This window comes from Otolemur garnettii, unplaced genomic scaffold (genome assembly GCF_000181295.1).
Source record: "Otolemur garnettii isolate 467f Iridium unplaced genomic scaffold, OtoGar3 scaffold00116, whole genome shotgun sequence".
In the NCBI taxonomy this organism is placed as follows: domain Eukaryota; kingdom Metazoa; phylum Chordata; class Mammalia; order Primates; family Galagidae; genus Otolemur; species Otolemur garnettii.
In genome coordinates, this window is record NW_003852511.1 from 4,146,405 (window position 1) to 4,171,130 (window position 24,726).

The window sequence follows — 24,726 nt, forward strand, 5'->3', positions numbered from 1 at the left end:
GGATTCGAACCCGCCACCTTAGGTGTACGTGGCTGGTGCCTTAGCCGGTTGAGCTATAGGCGCCGAGCCTATCAATTTCTCCTTAAAGAGTTTTACCAAGTCAAGTATCTATTCACTCTTCAAAGTAGGAAGTTCAGGGATACAAAAATCTGAATAACTAAACCAAATATAAACTTTTTGGTTTTAAAATGCTTCTAAGTCTTTCCTTAGCCAACCACAAAGACATAGACACTCTGGTCCTCCTCTCAACTCTACTGGTCCCCCCCTACAGGGGCTCTTTAATGTTCTTGACTCTGCTTTAAATATCGCATGGGGAATTAGGATGTAAGAGGGCAGGGGGGTCTCTCTGCTGTGTAGGAAGAACACTAATATCATAACAGCAATTATGGGCAATGAGTCTTCAGAGAAACCACATTACTGCTAAATAGCTAGATTTCTCTCCAAGTACAATATGCCCATTACTGTCAGGTTTTATATTTAGTGATAATACAGTAGAAGAACTAGGAGAGAAATTTAATGTAAGCAGTTGGCCTATACATAAATTTCTTTGCAACTTTAGAGTTAAGCAACAGAGGTTTATGGGAATGTCTGTGAAATAACAAATAAATTTGGATTGTTGATAAAAACTATCCTGCCTTTAATTGGACTTTGCCTTTAGAAATTATGTTCAGAAGAGTAACTAGCCTCTCCATGACAAGAGAAAATTTACTTTGCCAGGGCATAAGCAAAGAGGATTATTAAATTCTTCCATTTAAAAACAATACCGTCAGGCCTGGCACAGTGGCTCATGCCTGTAATCCTAGCACTCTGGGAGGCCATGGCCGATGGACTGCCTAGGCTCACCGGGGTTGAGACCAGCCTCACCCAGAGCGATACCTCACCTCATCTCTAAAAATAGCCTGGCATTGTGGTAGGCACCTGTAGTCTTTGCTACTTGGGATGCTGAGGCAAGAAATTGCTTCAGCCCACGAGTTTGAGGTTGCATGAGCTATGACACCATGGCACTCTTTCTAGGGTGAAAAAGTAAGACTCCATCTTCAAAAAAAAAAAAAAGAAATAAAATAAAATAAAGAAAATACTGCCACTCCAGTAATCCTAGCACTCTGGGAGGCGTAGACAGGAGGATTGCTTGAGGCCAAGAGTTCAAGACCACCCTGAGCAAGTGTGAGACATGGTTTATACTAAAAATAGAAAAAATTAGTTGGTCATGGTGATGAACACTTATAGTTCCAGCTACTCAGAAGGCTGAATCAGAAGGATTGCTGAGTTTGAAGTTACTGTGAGCTATGATGATGCCACTGCACCGTAGCCCAGGCAACAGAGTGAGACTTTCTCTCCAAAAAAACATAAGGATAATATTGATTTTACAAATTACTGAAACAAATATAGGGCGGACATAACGCTTATGTGCAATTTAGTATGTCAAACTCTTGGGCTTAAGTGATTCTCTTGCCTCAGCCTCCCAAGCAGCTAGGACTATAGGCGCCCCTCCTGCAATGCCCAGCTAGGTTTTGGTTGCAGTTATCACTGCTGTTTGGCAGGCCTGGGCTGGATTCAAACTTGCCAGCTTCAGTCGATATGGCTGGTGCCCTAGCGACTGAGCTACAGGCTCTGAGTCTGTTAAACTATTTTAAATTGCACATGAAATTTACATTCACCCTGTATTAAAAACAAATACTAAGGGAACAAACCCTGTATTAAAAACAAATACTAAGGGAACAAACTAAGACTGTTAGTGATTAGCCCATACTTTTTTCAATTCAGTTAATAATACATTCATAAAAATTAAAGCAATAGAGATGGAACTAGACAAGTATCCTATCTATTATTTAACTAAAGTACTAAAGAAAGTATTTTCAAGGCATATACACAACTTATCTGAGAATGTCTCTATTAAGATCATCTAATGTTTCAACTAACAGAACAAACAGGAAAGAACATATGCAAGATCAATTCGCTTAATTTCTGAAAGTCTCAGATGTTCCCTAATTATGTAAAATGAAGCAACTGGACCAGATGATCCCTAATATGAAAAATTATAGGAGACTCCAAGACTGTAAGTATGCATGTTGACTTATTAATTCGACAAACACCTCTTAGGTACTCCGTATATAACAGACTGTGCACTAGGCTCTGGGTATTCAGCAATGAACGTAATAAACATAGATAACTCTTGCCTACAAAGAGCTTACAATTTAACAGAGACAACAACAGTGAAACAGTAATTATAGATATAATAATACAAACCTTCTGAAACTTTCTGAAAGAAGCCACAGATATTTAAATTATATAAAATATAAGTTAAAATATTCATATAAAGCTAGAAGAAACCATTCAGAGACCATATCATACTTGCTCTCACCAGAGAAAAATAGGAGTTCTAAAAAGAAAGATTTATGACTTCTTTGTTTGGATGTATTGGCAAATTATCTAAGAATTCATTTAGCAATCATGAGACAAGAAAAGAATGTTAGTTAACCAAATACACTACCAAAATGGTTGCTAAGCCCTTATCAATTAAGATTTTTGGTTCTTCTCAAACCCGGCCTTCAAAGAAATATTATCAGCATGTAAAGGCATCATCTTAGACAATTAAAAACAAATAAATAACATGCAGAATAAAGATATTTTAAAAATAATTTCATAAGACCAAACTGACATGATAGTTAAACACGTACTATTTGAAATATGTATACAGATTATTAAAAGTAAAATCTAAGGACCAGCCATTAATTTAAATAAAATATTAAAATCATTTGTAGTTTGCTTTCAGTAATCGACAGACTCATTTAATAGTTGTTCAACAATACATATTTCAGATCTTGCCACTCAATACATAAAAAAGTTACTATATGTCATATAACTAATTTGGTTTAAGAACTTCACATCTAAAGTGTAAATTTAGACTATTTTAACAAGGAAAGGAATTTTTCCCTTTTTAATAGAATAAGAAAATAAGAAAAAAGACATATAAAATAACAAGAAAATACCAAGTCATGATGAAAAGCAGCATTAGTTATTATAAACTTTATAAGCAATTTTATCAATATTTATAATTATTTTATAAATTTTAGAGTAACCTCAATTTACATATATTTTATCCTACTAAAACATCTAAAGCAAGATTTAAAAGAACCACTTATCACAATTGAATGCTTTTAGTCATGGAACCTAAAATAAAACAAAATAAAAATAAAAGCATTGTGTTACTCAAAAATTAAAATCCTAAGCGTGCTATCAACATTTCATATTTCCATTTCATACAGTACGGTTAAATCCACATGAAAGAGACAGGAATGGTATTCATCATAACTAAGAATATGACGGCAGAATGATAGAAACATGAGGGCTATAGCATTGCCATATTTAAGATTTGACAGAAAAAACTCAACAGAATGGCGTAGTCACAATATCAGTAGGTTTTCCTAAGCAATATAACTCTATGAAATGAAACAAAAATGTAAGTCTTTAGTCAAAGGAGTGCTATATGTAGCACTAAGAACACATCATAGAGCGCCTTACCATAGCTTACAAAGACCGCTGCAAATGACTAAAAACTGTGGCACTAAATGTGTACTGTGACACAGATACTAAGTTTTTAAAATACCCTAAAAAGTTTACTTTGTTAGTAAGTGATGAGTTTAGGGAATTAGTATCTGTACATAATTAGACAAAAATACTGATGTATCTACCAATCTATAAAACTGCTGAATGGAACATCTCTTGGTTTATGTTTTACATTAAATGTACCTGCCATTTTTACAAAAACCGCTGAACAGTATAGGTCTAAATTTAGTATAGTCTAGGTTGAATACACAAAGAAACAAACAGCCTATTGGAGTGAAATGAATAATTGGATGGTTCATCTTTTTTCATGAATGAAATGTTTATTTTCACTGTACCCCCAAATTACAATAAACTCAAAAGTTACTCTCATCTAAGAAAAATTTATAGATATTTACTTGGAATACACTGTCAAACGATCTTCATTTTATAGACTATTTCCCAGGGTACCTTGTGTTCTTTCTATCATTAACAGAATAGTTATTTCAAAACATATGAACCGAACTTAGTACTCTTTTATCAGTATTTCTAAACCCAATGGCATACACAAAGTATAGCAAGGATCAGGGTACAATGGGGGGAAAAAAGAAAAAAACTGAAGGACATAGCACATTCTAGAGAAAGAAGGAACAGAGAAAAAAGATGAAAAGTGACATTAAAAAATAAGAGAAAGAGAAGAAAGTTATAGGATATAAACATTTCCAATCAAATTCATTGTAATCTCTCAGCCCCAATTTCATTTCGGTTGCTAAGAGATGGGCTCTTTATATGAAATGAAAAAGGTCACAAAAAAGAACCATCATCTATGTTACATATCTGAACTCAAATTGGATCAAAGACCTAAATGTTATAGTTGTAACTATGAAGTTATTATAGACGAAAACATAGAAGACTAAACTTGGCAATGTTTTCTTGGGTATAACACCAAATGCAAAGGTAACAAAGAAATAAATTGAATTTTACCAAAATTTGAAACTTTTGTGCATCAAAAGGATACTATCAAGAGAGTGAAGACCACCCACAGAATGAGAGAAACTATTTGCCCAATATATATCTGATAATGGATTAACATGCAGAATATACAAAGAATCCTTACAACTTAACAAAACAAGCAACCAGTTCAAAAATGAGCACAGACTTGAAGAGATGTGCTGATAAGCACAAAAAAATGCTGACTCGACTCATTCAGGAAATGCAAACCAAAACCAAAATGAGATACACTTCACTGCCCCTAGAAGGCCACTAATAAATTTTGGAACAAACAAGTACTGGTGAGGATGTACAGAACTGAAACTCTGATACACTGCTGGTCAGAATATAAAATGATGTAGCCCCTGTGAAACAATGTGGGAGTTCCTCAGGAAACGAAACCCAAAGTTGTATAAATATAAATGAGTTGAGCAGAAGCTCCAATGAGAGGACTAACCCACATCTATCACCATCCCCCTTTAGACTCGGTATTTTATAGATGGCACTTTTAATTTGGATTTTAACTTCTGCTCTACTTCCATTTTGTTGTCAGGAGGTCCAATTTAGTTTAATATCCATTTAGTAATTCCCATACATCAGGTACATAGTGTTCTAGATGTGATAAGGGATATTAGGGAAATGGGTAGGAAACAGAAATTATTTTTATGTTTTAAAATGAAATGAACTTCCGTAATATAAAGTAATGTGATCATGCTATAAAAAGACTGAATAGTGAAGAAAAGGAGGAGAGAGAGTAGAAGTAGAAGCAGATGCTAAGTGGAAGTTAAAGTCCAAGAGATCAAATTCCTTTGGTTCTAGACGGGGAGCCATGCTCCCCATCCATAATCCTAGCACTCTGGGAGGCTGAGGTATGTGGATTGCTTGAGCTCAGGAGCTCAATACCAGTCTGAGTATGAGTAAGACCCTAACTCTAAAAGACTAGCTGGGCACTGTGGCTGGTGTCTGTAGTCTCAGCTACTTGGGAGGCTGAGGCAAGAGGATCACTTGACCCCAAGAGTTGAGGTTGCTATGAGCTATGATGTAGGGCATCAAAGGCAGACTCCGTCTCAAAAAGGCACTGTATCAAGGGCATCAAAGGCAGACTCCGTCTCAAAAAAAAAAAAAAAATTCCTTTGGTTGTGAAAAAATAATCTAGAAAAATTCAGTATCAGAAACATGACACAAATTAGGATTAGAAAAAAATGGAAATAGAAAGTTAAAAAAGCTAAATGGATATAAGAAGGGAAAAATAAAAAACAATTAAAAGAGAGAAAACACAGAGACAAGAAGAAACAAAACATAACTGAGAAATGATTTCTTAATTTTGAAGAAGGAAAATAAGGAAACTGGGGCAACGCCTGTGGCTCAGTGAGTAGGGCGCCAGCCCCATACACCAAGGGTGGCTGGTTCAAGCCCAGCCCCCTGGCCAAACTGCAACAAAAAAAATAGCCAGGTGTTGTGGTGGGCGCCTGTAGTCCCAGCTACTCTAGCGGCTGAGGCAAGAGAATCACCTAACCCCAAGAGCTGGAGGTTGCTGTGATGCCACTGCACCCTACTGAGGGCAACAAAGTAAGACTCTGTCTCTAAAAAAAAAGAAAGAAAGAGAAGAAAAAGGAAAACAAGTTAACAGCCGCAGCTGAAGCATGGAGAACCCAACGGAAGTGTGTCATGCAACACAGGATGAACTGGGTATAACACCACCGATAAGGGCAGGACGATGGAATTCAGCCACATGGTGTCACTCGTTATCCAGACTGATAGTTCTAGAGGCGAGGTGGGGGCCAAAGCCTGATCGGCATGTAGATAACTTTCAAATAGTTTTGCTGGATGGAAATGGCCCAATAGAAGAAGGTAGGCTCAAGAAAAGGCTTTCTTTAAGATGGGAGAAATAATCACAGTTCTATATGTATATAGGAACGATTTGGCCATATCTCTGATCAGGCAAGAAGGGATGGCATTAGAAAACAAGCTTTAGAAAGTAACATGATTACTCATCTATGGCCAAAGATGAGGATGGCGACAATGTGCCAGCAGTTCCAAGCAGAAAAGTCAATGTAATGGAAGTCTGTAGAAATTTTCTTCCTGATTCAATTTCTTTTCTTTCTTTCTTTTTTTTTTAGACAGAGTCTTACTATGTCACCCTCAACAGGTGTGCTGTGGTGTCACAGCTCACAGCAACCTCAAACTCTTGGGCTTAAGCTATTCTCTTGCCTCAGCCTCCCAAGCAGTTGGGATGACAGGTGCCCACCACAACGCCCGGCTATTTTTTGTTGCTGTTGTTTTAGCTGGCCCAGGCCGGGTTCGAACCCACCAGCTGAGGTGCATGTGGCCGGTGCCCTAACCGCTGAGCTATGAGTGCTGAGGCTTGATTCAATTTCTTAATGAGGTAAAAAGCAAGGTTACTAGCTCAAAGTAAGGATGTACAGATGTTAGAGATGTGAGGAGATAAGCAGTATGAAATTGTCTTCTAAGAAAGTAGGAGACTGGCTCGGCGCCTGTGGCTCAGGTGGCTAGGGCACCAGCCGCATACAACTAAAGTGGCGGGTTCAAGTCCAGCCCGGGCCTGCCGAACAACAATGATGGCTGCAACCAAGAGAATGGCCGGCCATTGTGGCCGGCGCCTGTAGTCCCAGCTACTTGGGAGGCGGAGGCAGGAGACTCGCTTGGGCCCAGGAGTTGGAGGTTGCTGTGAGCTGTGATGCCACAGCGCTCTGCTCAGGGGGACAGCTTGAGGCTCTGTCTCAGGAAAAAAAAAAAAAGAAAGGAGACTAAATGAAAGAAGAATATGAAGAATTAAGGACCTATTTGAGGTTCACAAGTCATGAATTTTAAATAAGAGTCATCGTGACGGAGTACTTTACTCCAACCAGAATTAGCTACACAGGTGCAGGGGAAAAAAGGAGTGTTAGATTTAATAAGCGTTCTTGTGGTTTTGTCAGACAAGTACTAGAGAGCAATAAGAAACTGAAAGAAGTGCAGAGGCAGGGGAGAGTGGAGCTTTCCATGGGACCAGGGAAGATGAGGAAACTTTCTAACTTTTCTCTACCCTCAGGAATGTTTTCACATCTATTTGAGAGTAAAGAAGTAAATATGCTGTAAGACAGTGGAATATTATTCAACTATGAGAAGGAACACATGTCTGTGTATACTGCAACGTGGATGAACCCTGAAAACACACTAATGAATGAAGCCAGACACAAAAGGCCGCACGAGTGCACGACTCCATTTATATTAAATATCCCAAACAGGCAAATCCAGACACAGAAAGTAAGTCAGTGGTTGTCGGTAGCTTTGGGAGAAGGCAGAATGGAAGTGACGCTTATGGGTTTTCTTTCTGGGGTGATGAAAATGTCTGGAAATTACATTGGGGTAATGGCTGCACAACTCTGCAAATAAAACAGACATCATTGAGTTGTCAACTTAAAAAAAAAAAAAGAAAGAAATTGAAAGAAGAACTAGAAATCAAAAAGAAGGGGTTGTAACAACTGACCAAGGAATGCCAGCAATATTAAGGAGAGGACTGAGGGCATTACAGTGGATTCAGGGTTCAATGAACTATAAATTCTGCTGGGGGAATTTCTTTGACTATACCACAAATTCTTTAGTAGGGATCATTTCTTTATATTTTTAATGCCAAGCATAGTATTTAGAACATTGTAGACATTCATCTTATACCCGCCAAATAAGGGAATAAAATTTGATAAAAAGAAACTGGATGCTAGCAAAAATGGGATTGAACACATTTATCTGTGAAAGCCTTCTACAAAGTATTTTCTTTCCCTGAGTCTTCCCTCCAAGAAAGATATAATTCACTTAGAGAAAGTAAGATATTTTTAAATGTAACTTATTTCTATTTTAAATAACATATTTAAGCATAATTTACCTTATTTTCAGTTTTCTGTAATTTCTCTTTTTTTTTTTTTTTTGAGACAGAGTTTCACTTTGTTGCCCCTGGTACAGTGCTGTGGCATCAAAGCTCACAGCAAGCTCAGAATTCTTGGGCTCCAGCGATTCTCTTGCCTCAGCCTCCCAAGTAGCCTGGACTACAGGCACCCGTCACAACACTCTGCTATTTTGTAGTTGCAGTTGTCATTGTCATTTAGTAGGCCCAGGCTAGGCTTGAACCTACCAGACTAGGTATATGTGGCTGGCATCCGACCCACTGAGCTATAGGCGCCACCTTTATGTATGTTCTCAATTTTCTAATTGATTGCTATTTTTTATAACAGTTTAAAAAGTAATTTATAAAAACAATGCGGGTGGATTGCCTGAGCTCAGGAGTTCAAGACCAGCCTGAGCAAGAACAAGACCCCATCTCTACAAGTAGCTGGGCACTATGGTGGGCACCTATAGTCCCAGCTACTCTGGAGGATGAGACAAGAGAATTGCTGAAGCCCAAGAGTTTGAGGTTGCAGGGAGCTATACCGCCCTGGTATTCAACCCCAAGTACGACTCAGTGAGACTCTGTCTCAAAACAAACAAATAAACAAAAATCCAATGAATATAGAATATTCTGAGCAGTTTAGTCCTTGGTGATCTAGTACATTCTACAAATGTTGGAAAATAGTTTTACATATGGTCACTGGTTCAGAAAAATTCTGTAATAGTATTATACCACCTGTGGTTAAAGGTCAAAGTTCTGGCTATTTCCAGTAAATTTGCTATAAGCATAAAAAAATACGTCTTTGAAGGGTGCCCATAGCTCAGTGGCTAGGGTACCAACCAGAAGTTCTGGGGCTGGTAGGTCTGATCTCGGCTTGGGCCTGCTAAACAAACAAAAAAAGCAAATAGCTGGACATTGTGGTGGGCACCTGTAGTCCCAGCTACTTGGGAGGTTGAGGCAAGAGAATTGCTTGAACCCAAGAGTTTGAGGTTGCTGTGAGCTATGACATCACAGTACTCTACCGAGGGTGACAAAATGAGACTCTGTCTCAATTAAAAAAAGAAAAAAAGTCTTTTTATTCATTGTAGTAGTAAAGAAATGGCCAAAATGCTAGCCTTTAGTGCAGAGGTCCTCAAACTTGTTAAACAGGGGGCTAGTTCATTGTTCCTCGGACTGTTGGAGGGCTGGACTGTGGGCCCCAGGACAAGTTGGCTGCTAAGCAGGACAGACAGAGGTGGCAAAAACACCCGGTGGGCCTCATGTGGCCTGTGGGCCGTAGTTTGAGGACACCTGCTTTAGTGCAATCAAGATTTACCAACTGTGAAATAGGGACACAGATAAAAATTGTCTTAAAGACTTAGACAGCATTTTAGAAAAAATACAGAAATTAATGAGAAAAATAGTATTAAAAAAAATAAGCTAGATTCTAGCCTAAGCAAGAGAGAAAGGCCCTATCTCTTCTAAAAATAGAAAAACATTAACCAGGAATTGTGGCTAGAGACTTTAGGTCCCAGACACTCAAGAGGCTGAGGCAGGAGAGTTACTTAAATTCAGGAATTTCAGGTTGCTGTGAGCTAGGCTGACGCCACAGCACTCTAGCCTAGGCAACAGAGTGACACGCGGTCTCAAAAAAAAAAAAAAAAAAAAAAGATGATCTCTTGCTTGCTGAAAGTGAAGGAGAGCAAGGAGAAATTTCCATAGCAAAGTTAAAAACTATAAATAGCCACATAAAAAATTTCCTAAATTATTCTTGTCATGAACGACTGCCACTGAAGATAAAACTATTTTCGTGAACCTCCATGCATAAATCTTAATTTCTTATTTCACATCTGTTAAGTGTAAATTTAGAGATCAAGCTGAAGATTTCCCCAAATAATAAGAAAATAGCAATACAACTGATAAGGATTTGTTGCAGCCCTTATTCAATTAGCTTCAGCCATGAAGGAACAGAAAAAAATCATTATTTATCATTAAGACACATTCTTTGGATCCTACTGCATAGAGAAATAGGAATACTGTCAACTATAAAAAAATAAATAGCTTCATCTACCGAAGAACAGTTGTTTTCTCTAAAATGTGAAGAGATCCACCCTAAGGTCTTCATAAAGACAGGAAGTTTAATTCTTTTGAAAGTTCATGGTGCACAGGCATTGAGTTATTAGAGTGCCCTGGCATCACAAGTCACAGCAACCTCAAACTCTCTGGCTTAGTGCTCCTCTTTGCCCTCAGCCTCCCAAGTAGCTGGGAGTATAGGCATCGATTACACTGCCTGGCTATTCTGAGAGACCAGGGTCTCCCTTTTGCTCAGGCTGGTCTTGAATGCCTGAGCTTAAGCAATCTATCAGCCTCAGCCTCCCGCAGTGCTAGGATTACAGGCATGAGCCACCATACCTGGTCTACAACTATGTTTTATTAACCTAGGTATCATTTTCCTTTCTATATTATTAAAGACTTAAATTCCTCATTTAAGCTCAACTCTCCCCTTATCTCCCCCCCCCATCAATATCACCACACATTTTTACTATTCTCTAAAACACAAATGCTCCTAGAATTTGTTTCATTTAGTCAATCTCTTCTTTTCTTTCTTTTTTCTAAGTATGGGGAAAGATTGAGAGCATTCCCTTTATTTTATTTATTTATTTTTTGCAGTTTTTGACCGAGGCCGGGTTTGAACCCACCACCTCCAGTATATGAGGCTGGCACCCTACTCCTTTGAGCCAGAGGCGCTGCCCTAGTCAATCTTCTCTCAACATGGGCAAGCATGATGGTTAACACCTGTAATACCAGCATAGGCAGGGGATTGAGGCCAGAAGTTCAAAACCAGCCTGAACACCTAGCAAGATCCTGTCTCTACAACTAATTTCAAAAATTAGCTGGGCAAGGTGCATGCCTTGGATTACTTGGAAGGCTGAGGCAGAAGCATTGCTTGAGCCCAGGCATTTGAGGCCACAGTGGACACCACTGCCCTCTAGCCAGGGCAACAGAGCATAACCCTGCCAAATCTTTTCTTAACAAAACAGAAAGCTGTTTTATGTTGTTGTTGTTGTTTGTTTGTTTTAGACAGAGTTTCACTTTGTTTTTATTTATTTAGTTTTTTTTTTTAGACAGAGTCTTATTATGTTGCCCTCGGTAGAGTGCCATGGTGACACAGCTCACAGCAATCTCAAACTCTTGGGCTTAAGCAAACTCTCTTGCTTCCAAGCAAGCAATTCTCTCTCCTTCCAGGAGGCTGGGACTACAGGCACCTGCCACAACGCCCGGCTATTTTTTTGTTGTAGTTGTCATTGTTGTTTAGCAGGCTTAGGCTGGGTTCAAACCTACCAGCCCCAATGTATGTGGCCGGCACCCTAACCACCAAGCTATGGGTGCCGAGCCAGCTTGGTTATTTTTAGAGATGGAGTCTTGCTCTATCTCAGGCTGGTCTCCAACTTGTGTGCTCAGATGATCCGCTCACCTCAGCCTCCCAAAGTGCTGGGATTACAGGCAAGAAAGCTGTATTTTAATTGTGAAATATTTCATGAATGTCTCAATTCTTATACCTAATATAATGAGCTAATTAACAGAAAATAATCAGGCCCTAATTATAGTAAAAATTGGAGAACACCTAAATTCTATCCATTTATCACAGAATTTCAAATATTTTATAAAGGACAAGAGGGAAAATCATGTCTGTATGTAAACTTGCAAAATAACTAGGAAAGAAGGACTGGAAAGAGAGGTAAAAGATGTGATTCTTCTTTTGTGGGCATTTCTCAGTAATTATTCATTTTTGCTGACTCAATTTTTTTCTTCCTAATTTTAAATCAACATATTTTACATTTACATATCCTAAGCAGAAGTGGAATTCCCTCTAGACTTATATTTAATAAGATTATTTAGTAAGATTACAATGACTAAAAATCAAGAACAGGACAAATATTCTCTCTCTTTTTTTTTTTTTAATTTTCTTTTTGTTTCTTTGGCCCGGGATGGGCTTGAATCCGCCACCTCCAGTATATGGGGCCGGCGTCCTACTCCTTTGAGCCACAAGCATGGCCAGAACAAATATTTTTATAGCAGCTTTATCTAAGATCTTAAGTATCCTCTAGGCCTTCAGGTGAGGAACATCTTATACTCTACTGGCAGTAAGAAGAAGCAACAGCAGAAAGGATAAACTGCACACAGTGCTACCCTGATATCTGGAAGAACTTGTTTCAGAACAACTGCTACACTGGAGCACTGATAACAGGACTTTAAACTCCAGGACTTTGTTAATTTTGTTGATTAGAAGTAACAAAGAATGCGTTCCAAACAAAACTTCTGAACATTTCCTCATTATTTAAATTGCTATTTCCTTCCAAGCACTGGAATGAATCAGCATTGTACTTTTCTCAAAATAAGCATGGTAACTGCGTGGGCTTACTATTACTACAACACAGAGTAAAACTTTACTTTTTAGACACAGTGAATATGAGATGTCTTCTTAGTAGTGTCCCAAACAACAGAATACAATTTAACTGTACATGATGAGAACTGTATTCTTTCTTAAAGACACTAAGAAACTTAGTTGTTGTTTCACTGTGAAAAGACACCTTTAAAATTTTATGGCTAATTTTTCAAGGGCTTTACCTCTATCATAGGCTATATACAATATCAAACATTCCAAAATGGAACTAAGTTATTCTTAAAAGATAACTAAATGTCCAGATCCCAAAACTGGCTTGCCAATTTTGAATAAAATCAAAATACAAACTTCTTTTGATAAATCAAAGAAAACATATGTAAAAAAAAAAGCCTAAGTCATTGAATACAACCTAACACTGAGGTCGGTATTGTTTTCACTTCCTTAGGTCTGCAGTCCTCACAAAGTACATTCTATTTTAATCAAGCAGATTTGTTTATATTTTCAACCATATTGTTTGGAAGGTATCAATAAATTTCTGAGACTTCTGAACTAGGCTGGAATGGCAACAGCTGTCGGTGAGGAGATAAGGCCCCCTTGAAACAGAATATTTCTTAGGAAAGTCCAACTTTTTTTTTGCAGTTTTTGGCCGGGACTGGGTTTGAACTCGCCACCTCCGGCATATGGGGCCAGCGCCTTACTCCTTTGAGCCACAGGCGCTGCCCAGGAAAGTTCAACTTTTAAATCCCTGCCTCCTGAAGGAAAAACATGATGACTTAAGAAGAACACAAAGAGGTTACTATGGTTTAAAATGCAGAACAGGCAGCCAGAATTGGCTTACAGACATCAGGAAACTCCAATCCCTTTTACTTTTTCAACATTATTTCCTCTAACCTACATGTGATATGTAAAAATCAACTGTGTAGATTTCAAGACACTAAGAGTATCTTCTAAGCACTGAAAACATTAAGGAGGAAGTCATTAAGTAAGGGATTTACGTCCTAAAAACTACATTATTTTTAATATGGTACTATGACCATATTAAATAGAATACTAACAATTAGAACACTATTGAGTCCATGATTTAAAAACTTAACTTTTTAAATAGAAAAGTATTTTAACAGTGTTTTTAGGTAATAATCACTAGCTAAAACTCAAGTTACCTCACATTCCATCCGCAGTAATGCACCAAGTAAAGGACCTCTCCACCTTCGACATCAGAATCTTTAATACTAGCTTCATACATTTTTTGATTTTTCCCTCGTCCATACCGCACTTGGACTTTCATGCCTGGAGGGTAGCATTCAAACTCCTCTTCCTCATTGTGGTCGTCTTCGTCTTCATCCTCATCTTCCTCCTCCTCCTCCTCTTCCCCTTCTTCATCATCCTCATCTTCCTCTTTATTCGTTTCATCTCTTGAAAGGTTTAAAAAATTGCAGAGTTAATAAAAGATACTTCATAAGCTTTTCAGTTCCAAACCACACAAATTGATAAAAATCGTGGCTGTGATTGTTCCAGGAACAGCAGATTCCATGTGTATGAAATTCTCTGAGTTTCAATTTAATATTTAAAAACTAAAACTGTTTAAGATGTTTAAATGTATGGAAAAATACATTTAGAAGAAAATGAAGATTAAAAATAAGTTCATTAAAAGAAAATTTCCAACAATCAAAACAACAGAAGTTGTACTAAATAGCAAGAAACTAGTAAGGTCAACTGTAACAATTTTTTTTTTTTTGAGACAGAGCCTTACTATGTCACCCTTGGTAGAGTGCCATGGCATCACAGCTCACAGCAACCTCCAACTCTTGGGCTTAAGCAATTCACTTGCCTCAGCCTCCTGAGTAGCTGGGACTACAGGTGCCCACCACAACACCCAGCTTATTTTTTGTTGCAGTTGTTGCTGTTTATCTGGCCTGGGCCAGGTTTGAACCCATCAGCCTTGGTGTATATGGCTGGCACCATAACCACGGGCTATGCTACAGTGCTGAGCCCAACTGTAACAATTTTATTATAAAAGTGTTTCACATCTCAGTTGACAAAAGAAAAAAAAATTCATTATACTTCATTTCCAGTTTCTGACTAAAAGTTACTTTTCATTCAAATATTTCCAGCCTTGGGATGTTCAAAACAAATTTTTTACTAGCAGAAGGCTAGTGGTAGTAACTTTAAAACATGCTCCAACCAAGTTTTCTAATGTTACTAATTAAAATACTATTTTAACTTTTACAGAAACATTCTACTATTGTCACATCAACATTACATCGTTTGTTCTTCATGCTTTTCAAAGTCCGCCACAATTTCAGCTCTCTTCCACACATTGCTGAAAGTTTTCTTTGACAATCCTCTCAACTTTGTTCCAAAGTTCCAAAGAATGTGGGAGGTCATTTACAAACACATGAAACTAAAAGCCAAACTATTTTAGAAAGAGCATTACAACTATTTTGATCTTAATTAATACCATTTACTTTCTAAAACTGAGCATTCATATTATTTTTATATTGACCATGATGTCTGTATTAAACAGGGTGGAGAAAATCTTCAATTATAAATATCTCCAAGCACTGTATTTAAAAAAAAAATTCAATATAAATCTAAGACTATCCTAAGTCAGTTTTATCTGCTTTGCTGTTATGTCTGTCCTTTATACAACAGTCGTCTCTCAAAAAGACATCAATTCACAGCTAACAAACAAACACTGTAAACCACAACCACAAGACAACTCAGTAATTTTTAAAAGTTAACGGCTATAATAATTATATAAAAAGTCTTCTTCCAGTGAAGATTTCAGTTTTACATTCTCAAATGCAACCTTCTTAGAGAAAATATACTTTATCATTCCTAATTATGTAATTTTATAGACAACAAAAATAATGTATTTTTATTCTCCATTTTCCTTCTGTATACAGGGCAGGTGGGTTGGGGATAAGACTAACAGACTTGCGGAATTAAACCTGAGTTCATGAAAGTATCAAGTTTGTCTGAAATATATTACAAAGTCTACAAAGAATCTCAAGAATTATTCTGAAAGACAAACTTCCAGTCAAATGAACAGGTGTTTAAAAACTAAAACCTAAAGGAAACTGAATGCAATCTGAGATTTTAAAAATATTAACTCTGCTTTTGGAAATACATTTTAATGAAGAAATAATCTTAGTAAGGCTAAAATATCTAAGAAAATAATACAAACGGTATTATGGATGACAAATAATTATAAACAATTTTAAGTAAATGCTGTTTTATACAATAAATTAAAATACCTAAAAAATTTTGGGAAAAGATAACTACTTGCTTAAGTCATAAAATTGTATCTTTGCATATAGGGGGAAAAGAAGTATATTCTGGTAGCTGTAATAAAAGAAGTGATTTTAGTGCACTTCAGAATCACCATATAAAGGAATAAAGTCTAAATTTTAAAAAATGAAAAATAAACTCTCAACTTTAGCTTACATTAATATAACCCAGTGAGTACAACTGGTACAGTCCCAAAAGAAGCACATTTATCCTTTATTTACTCTAAAATAAAAACCTAATAAAACAAAGCAATCAAAAATTTAAAATAAAAAAATTTGCACTGAATATCCACCTCAGATATAAACCAAATGAAATTCACTGAAATAATAAACTGAAGTATAAAGAAGCAAATAACATAATTTCTAGCAATCAGCCAGAAAAAACTATTCTACTCTAAGAATTCAGAAGGTAATGTACTAAACCAGAGGGAACACAGAATTCCAAGAAAGAGAACCCCTGAAAAGTATAAAATACAAGCAACACGTACATAAATCAGTTGGTGCATATATATCACACATACAACAGGTAGTTATCTTTTAGAGAACAATGTTTTGGGAAACCAATTATAGAAGCAAGGATTTTTTATCTGAATTCACAAAGAAATAGCAAATTTTCCCCACCTGATGTTATACTCCTTACAAGGAAATAATTTTTTTTTTTAAAGCTATATTAAGTACCTGCTATGGACCAGCAACTGACCCAGGCAATTTACACATATGAACTTCTTCAATCTACCATCCCTGGACTATGGAGGAAGGACACCGAGAATTCTTGGTCGCAGTCAATTATTTAGAGAAAGTTTATATGCTAGAAAAATACCTGTATATTAATTCTTTATACTTTCTATTGCACTTATTCAATAAAACTCAGCCAATTACAGTAGCCCCCCTTATCTGCAGGGAATACATTCCAAGACCCCCCAGTAACTGCATAAAATCATAGATAGTACCAAACCTTGTATTTTCTCTTACATATACATACCTAAGATAAACTTCATTTATAAATCAGGGACAGTAAGAGTAACTATAATAATAATAAAATAGAATATGAATAATAAAAGTTATATGAATGTAGTCTCTCTCACAGGTATTGTCGTATTTTACTCACCTAATTTTTGGACCGCGACTGACCGCGGGTAACTGAAACCACGGAATGCAAAACTGTGGAAAAGGGGGACTACTGTATACAAAGTCCCAACACACGATGCTTTTAAACCATACATATCTACCATATTAGGGCAGTCACATCAAGAAAATTTTAGCTTGCAGTATGCATATATTAGTAAGTACCTATCATGCAGAAAAATCCATTTAATTGAAGAGCTAAAGAGATTAATAAAAACCTACAAAATACAATTTACTCTATAAATAAGCAAAAGGACCAACTTGAAAATTTAAGAGGAGTAACAAAGAAAACAGATTTATCACAGTGCTTTGCAAACAGCGGATGTTCCAGAAACATCAGATTCAAAAATCATATTTTCAGGCAAAATGCTGATCTTTAACTAAGTTTCTTACTGAAATAATCTCCATTAGCAGTAAGGAGTACCTCAAAATACAACTGTAACACACAAAGTATAACTGACAAATACTTTTACTATATTATCTAAACCCAGTGTTTTTTTCTTCCATGCTTGTCTGTATGAGGCCACCAAAACTTCAGAAGAACTCTAAATGGTAAAAAGTTAAATCTTTGCTAAGTTTCTCAATAGTTAAAACAGTCTCCAAGTAAGCATTAAGATACACTTCAAATATATTTGTATACACAGAAATACAACAAAGTATAATAAACCAGCACCTTTTACCATATTCATCTAAGCCCAGGGTTTTTTCCTCCTCTGTATACATGCTATGGACAAATTTCAGATAAACACTAAAATGATTAAAAACAAAACTGTCGTGCTTATTTAAATGAACCACTAACATGGAGAGGTTTATATTTTTAAAGCAGAGAAGTAAGATCAAATGTCAAAGATTAACTATAAAATCCAGGGGTCTACTAGCAGTGTAAAAATGACATTATCAAATAATCCATCATTCTAAAACGACTAAAACTAGTAAATGCTACTATCCCATTAAACAGAACAATTTTGGCCTTTTTAAAATTTTCTGTTAGTATTTTACCATTCTTATTTTGTTTAAAAAGTAAATACAACTTTCAGAACCGCTAGCCAACATACCATTTACAAAACACTAGAAGGACATCTTCCCAAGTTTATATTATCGTGTCATGGAGCAGATCTTAATGCATTAAAAAGTACTTTTCCCAAACTAAAAATTTTGTTATTTTCCATGATGAGAGCAAGAATAACAGATCAAAAAAGATGATCTTTTTCTACAAATTTACATCAGTAGGGTCTCTGAAGGAGGCAAATGCAATTTACTTAGTAAGTGCCAATCACTATATTATTTGATATTTTATTAATCAAATTTAGACTCATATACATACAAAAAGCAAATTATAAGAATTCAACTAGCCAAAAAGCATTGTAACCAAAAACAAATTTCTTACCCAGATTTTGCTTTTTCTTCTTCAGCTTCTACCTTTATGCTGATGGATTCATCTACCCTAGTTGTGTTATCAACGTTATCCTCCAAATTTTCATTTTCTTCTGACTTTTTAATGTTAACTTCTTTTTCCTGATCAGAATGTGTAGGTATAGACTCTAATAAATTCTTTTTACTTCCCTAGAAAAAGATCAGAGGAACTAAACCAACAAAAGTAAAATTTTTTCAGCTTAAATCGATGATCTTACTGTTAGCAACAGGAGGTACCAATCAGCATCAATAATGATAAAGTTACCAATTACTTGTAAAAACCTCCAGCCATTTTTAACACATGACACAAAAATAGTTAACAGCTATTTTGAACAGTTATTATAATCAAAATTATACAAAGTAGCACTTAATCAAAAATGTATGAATAATCGAGTATAATATACAATATATTGGTTTGTGTATAGAGGATGTAGAAAATATCCCAAAGAAGGTATTAACAATTAACAATATCTGATTTACCAGAGGGGGTTTAATGTTCTCCTTTCTTTCATTTTCGTCCTCAGTAGGCTTTTCTTCTTTTGACATCATACTCCTCTCCTCTTCAGTCTTTATTTCTTTGATCTCTGTTTCATTTTCTTCCTTAACTTTTATTTCTTTTACATTCTCACACTCCTTGCATGGCTTGTTAGTGACCTTCTCTGGCAATGCCATCTGAAATTCAATATTGGCTGACCTACAGTACTCCTCAAAACCGTACAAATATCTGGAAACACGGAGAGAAATTACATTTGATGAAAACATTTGAAAATATAACTAGAGAATTTTTATTTAATGTGTATTCTTTTCTTTTGTTTAAACTCTCAAATATTGAGCCATATTAACATTCTAATTTACTCCAATTCTTTCCAATTGTTTTAATCCAAACAAAAAATTTTCACTAAAATAAAAAACGAGGGCGACGCCTGTACCTTAGTGAGTAGGGCGCTGGCCCCATATACAGAGGGTGGCAGGTTTGAACCCAGCCCCGGCCAAACTGCAACAAAAAATAGCTGGGCATCATGGGGGCACCTGTAGTCCCAGCTACTTGGGAGGCTGAGGCAAGAGAATCGCCTAAGCCCAGGAGTTGGAGGTTGCTGTGACGCCATGGCACTCTACTGAGGGTGAGAAAGTGTGACTCTGTCTCTAAAAAATTAATTAATTAATTAAATTAAAAATGTGCTCAGGATAAAAATGTAATCATAATCTTTTTTTTTTTTTTTTGAGACAGAGTCTCACTATGTCACCTTCAGTAGAGTGCCGTGCTGTCACAACTAACAACAACCTCAAACTTGGGCTTAAGTGACTCTCTTGCCTCAGCCTCCCAAGTAGCTGGGACTATAGGTGCCTGCCACAACATCCAGCTATTTTGTTGTTGTCGTCGTCACTGTTGTTCAGCAGGCCTGGGCTGGGTTCAAACCCATAAGCCCTGGTGCATGTGGCTGGCGCCCTAGCCACTGCGCTACAGGTGCTGAGCCGAAAAGATAATCATAATCTTAAGTATAATAATATTAACAATAGTAGTGATCAGTATATTAGTTACATCTATTCATTGCACATTTCTTATATGGGAGATACTGGTTCACTTAACAGTTCTCATTTAATGAGTAATCATCTGAGGCAAGTATATCATTAACTTCCTTTAGGAGAACACTTAAATGGTCCAAAAGCACAAACAAATAATAATTGGAAGAACCAAAGCTCAAACTTGGATGTATCTGACTTCAGAACATGAGCCTCTTAAGCTCTATGTAAAGCTTGGCCTCAAAAACTTTCTTCACAGAATTTCTCATAGATCTGGCATTCACAGAATACACTTTAGAAAATGCTATCGTAGCGTGATTAGTAAAACTTCCTGATTTCTTCTTTAAAGATATAAACAGACTTAGTTGTATAGTAAATTCCATCCTACTTTCTAGGTAAAATATTGAAGATAGCCTATTGGTACACTAACTTACTTTTTATAAGCACATTTAACATTGTATCCTGCAGCTGAATTTAAGACAGGGATTCCAAGATCTTGATAGACTTGTTTCCAGACAGCTCCACTTTCAATCTAATGGACAAAGTAAAATGAAAATTCAAAATTAAAAGGTAGGAAATGCAATAACATTTTGATATATACAGCATATGTAGTATATGTTTTACATACTTACACAAAGGAATAAAATTATCAAACTCAACAAGTTCTAAACATGGTTTAGGTTTTAGTACTCTTAACAAATCTCACAAAATTACAAATGCTGAAATATTAGATCATTTGACTTCTAAATAAACCCAGTAATAGTAAAAATAAAAAATTCCAGCTCCTAAATCAAAATTTGTAAATAGGACACAAAAATTTTTAAAGGACTTATTATTTCCCATAAGATTTATAAGCTAATAAAGCAGTTAAACCAAAATTATCAAAGAACCTTTTTTATTCTATAGAATATTCTCAACTGGATAAATGTCATATATCAAGGCAATCTTAAATAATTTCTTCAGATTAGTTCAACAAACTTCTTTTCTCTATATTAGGTACCTTGAAAGGGATTAAGAATATAAAGACTATTAAGACCCCCACTCTCAAAGAGCACAAAGTCTAGTGGAAAAGACGGAGAAAGTAAGGATTTTCATCGATATAACAGCTGCACTGTGACTAAGATATACTTAACAGCAAAAAAGGAAGCCCAATGAAAAAACATGTAATTTAAAAATAAAATTAAATTTTAGGCCCAGCGTGGTGGTCCATGCCTATAATCCTAGCACTCTGGGAGGCCAAAGCAGGTGGATTGCCTGAGCTCAGAGGTTCGAGACCAGCCTGAGCAAGAATGAGACCTGGTCTCTAAAAAAAAAAGTAGCTGGGGGTTGTGGTTGGTGCGTGGGAGCATGTAGTCTCTGCTACTTGGGAGGCTGAGGCAGAGGATTGGTTGAGCCCAAGAATTTGAGGCTATTGTGAGTAATAATGCCACAACACTCTGCGGAGGATGATAAAGTGAGACTTGGTCTCAAAAATAAAGAAAAAATTTAAATTTTTTCTAAGGAGGCTACCTCTAATTTCTAAGCGGTACTTTTCATTTTCTTTTCATTATATTCTTAGATTATTAATAAACAATTTTAGAGACAGCAGATACCTGAGAAAACATGTAGGAAAATAATATCTCACTTAGGACTACAATACTTACATTATCGGTGGTACCTGTGGCTCAAGGAGTAGGGAGCCTGCCCCATATGCCGGAGGTGGTGGGTTCACACCCAGCCCTGGCCAAAAACCACAAAAAAAAAAAAAAAAAAAAATACTTACATTATCAAATCCTCCAAGTTTGTGTACAAGTCTAAACAGCTTAAAAAGATTCAAATTTCGATATCCAAGTACAGGTCGTTTATTAATAGGTGTACCTATTAGAGAAAATACAAAATATATATTAGAGACATACTATAGTTTTCATTTAAAATTTTAAAAGATTCAAGTAATGCCACTTAATATACATAGTGCAATCTATATGGGAAAAAATATCTCTTGTTAATGATACCTGCCACTAAGCCCACGTCACCTTTTAAAATTTTTTCATATAGTAATTTTTGAAAACTTATGATGATTTCATTACACTTCCTTCCTTCTGGCAAGGAAGAGAATAAATACCAAATAAAATAAAATTCCAACAAAACTGAAGATTTTAAAAATTAGAGAAATAAGTTTTGGTAGAACTAAAGAAAACACTGAGAAGGCCAGAATAGTGGCTCACACCTCTAATCTCAGTATTTTATTTTATTTTATTTTAACAGAGCCTCAAGCTGTCACCCTGGGTAGAGTGCCATGGCATCACAGCTCACAGCAACCTCCAACTCCTGGGCTCAAGCGAGTTTCCTGCCTCAGTCTCCCAAGTAGCTGGGACCACAGGCACCACCACAACACCCGGCTATTTTTTGGTTGCAGCCATCATTGTTGTTTAGCGGGCCTGGGCTGGATTTGAACCCACCACCTTAAGTGTATGTGGCTGGTGCCTTAGCCACTTGAGTCACAGGCGCCGAGCCTAATCTCAGCATTTTAGAAAGATCACTTAAGGCAAAGAGTTTGAGACCAGCCTGGGCAAAGTAGCTGTTTTTTCCTCAAAAATTTAAAAAATTAGCGGGGCATGGTAGTGTGTGCCTGTAGGCCCAGCTACTCAGCACTGAGGTGGAAGGATCCATTAAGCCTAAGAGTTCAAGGTTACAGTAAGCTATGATTGCACCACTGTCATTCCAGCCTGGGTGATAAAGGAAGACCTTGTCTCTTTTAAGAAATAAAAAGGTCGGTGCATCTTATAAGGGTACATGTGAAATTTACTAGGTATAGAATATAAATGTCTTAACACAATAACTAAGAAAATGCTGTGAAGGCTATGTTGACCAGTTTGATGAAAATATTTCAAATTGTATATAAAACCAGCACATTGTACTCCATGAGTGCATTAATGTATGCAGCTATGATTTAATAAAATATATATGTGTGTGTATGTATATATATAAATATAAATAAATGACAGCACAGATAAATGTATACAGGCATAATGTGCAGAGGACTCTGTTTAGGCTTGCCTGTGTATGAGTTTAAACTCTACTGTTTAAAATAAAGCTTCATCTATTCTGCATAGGGACACAGTAAAAAAAGAAAAAAATAATAAAAAGGTAACTGAATTTTGAGGTAACTGAATGGCAAGTGCTACATAATAAGACTTATTTTTATAGTATTTTCTTTGTGTTTTACTAATTTACTACCACCCTAAACAGTGATTCTACAATAAAGCTACAGTTTTGTTTCCGTCTAATACAGGAAAATACAGGGCAAGGACACTAAATCAAACTAATTGCTAGCAAGTGGCAGAGGAGATAACAGAGTAGCCATAGACTGCAATCTATGGCCCTTTCTAAAAAATATATGACTGGCTTACTCCTTTTCATTTTCTTTGCTTTTTCACTTTATCTTATACAAAAGCCTATGAAACGGCAACTTACTAGGCCATGCCGCCACTCACACAAAGAACTATTACAGGAATCAAAGACATTTTGTATCAAAGAATTAAACAATGCCTATGTTGTGGTAGCCCTTATCATTTAAAAAAAAAAAAAGAAGACAAACAGAGCCAATTTCTCCTCATCAGCATTACAAACATTTTTAAAACATTAATTCCCAGAATACTGTGGCTTATCATTCATTTTATTCTTCCCTTCAAGCTAGAAAGTTTTCTGCCTCTCCTCATTTCCTTTCTAGTATCGTCCCAGGAAAGGAAAAAATAGACTCTGACCAAGAAGGTAGCAGGACAGTAACCAGGCCACACTCACTGAAGGGCTCGGTTATCACTGTAAATTATTCCTCTTCTCCCAATCCTTACATGGCTTTAGCCACATTAGTTAGATTCAGTAAGCTGAGCCAAGGCTCACCTTGGGACTCTATGTCACATTCTTTCTCTATTTCTAGCTCTGTATCAATAGTTGAATTCTCTTCTTAGTTCTAGTACTGGGTCATGAGATGACTAACAACCCAGCTTAAGAATATGGTGTGTGTGTGCGCGTGTCTTTCTCTCTCTGGCATGTGCGCACACACACACAAAATGTATCAAACAGTGATTTTGTAGGAGGCTTTTTATTAAAGGTCTTGTGTGGGTACTAATAAAATGGTACTATGAGTCCCATTCTGCTATTGATCCATAATATCTCTGGGGTCCCATGAACAGGTAGAAGGATTGGCAAGACAGGACACAGGCATTAATGTGTCCATGCCATAATATTATCTATCAAAATACTATCAAATTCCTCATTCCACTTATTACATGACAGGCATTATGCTGGGTACTGGTGGTATCAGCAGCCAAAAATCCAGCCATGATGGTTCCCTTCTTTAAATTTAGCACTCTGGGAGACTGAAGTGGGTAGACTATCTGAGCTTAGGTGTTCAAGACCAGCCTGAGCAAGAGTGAGCCCCACCACACACTAAAAATAAAATAGAAAAACTGGCCAAGCGCTGTGCTGGGTACATATAGTCCCAGCTACTAGGAGGCTGAGGCAAGAGGACTGCTTGAGCCCATGAGTTTGAGGTTGCTAAGAACAATGACACCACGGCACTCTACACAGGGTGACAA

The 24,726-nt window shown here is 36.6% G+C and overlaps 1 protein-coding gene across 3 annotated transcripts in view; it reads right to left on the reverse strand.

Moving 5' to 3' along the window:
• The window catches only part of ARID4B (AT-rich interaction domain 4B), a 161,001-nt gene that overhangs the window by 31,610 nt on the left and 104,665 nt on the right, over positions 1-24,726 (reverse strand). For 2 of the 3 annotated variants that reach the window (XM_003797437.3, XM_023517689.1), the window contains exons 13-17: positions 21,912-22,006; positions 20,584-20,681; positions 19,109-19,352; positions 18,603-18,778; positions 13,961-14,212 (exon numbers count right to left, since the gene is read on the reverse strand). In XM_003797437.3, coding sequence (XP_003797485.1) covers positions 13,961-14,212; positions 18,603-18,778; positions 19,109-19,352; positions 20,584-20,681; positions 21,912-22,006 — 865 coding nt within the window. The remainder of the gene's footprint in view (positions 1-13,960; positions 14,213-18,602; positions 18,779-19,108; positions 19,353-20,583; positions 20,682-21,911; positions 22,007-24,726) is intronic. The other variant, XM_023517688.1, reaches the window with a different exon arrangement.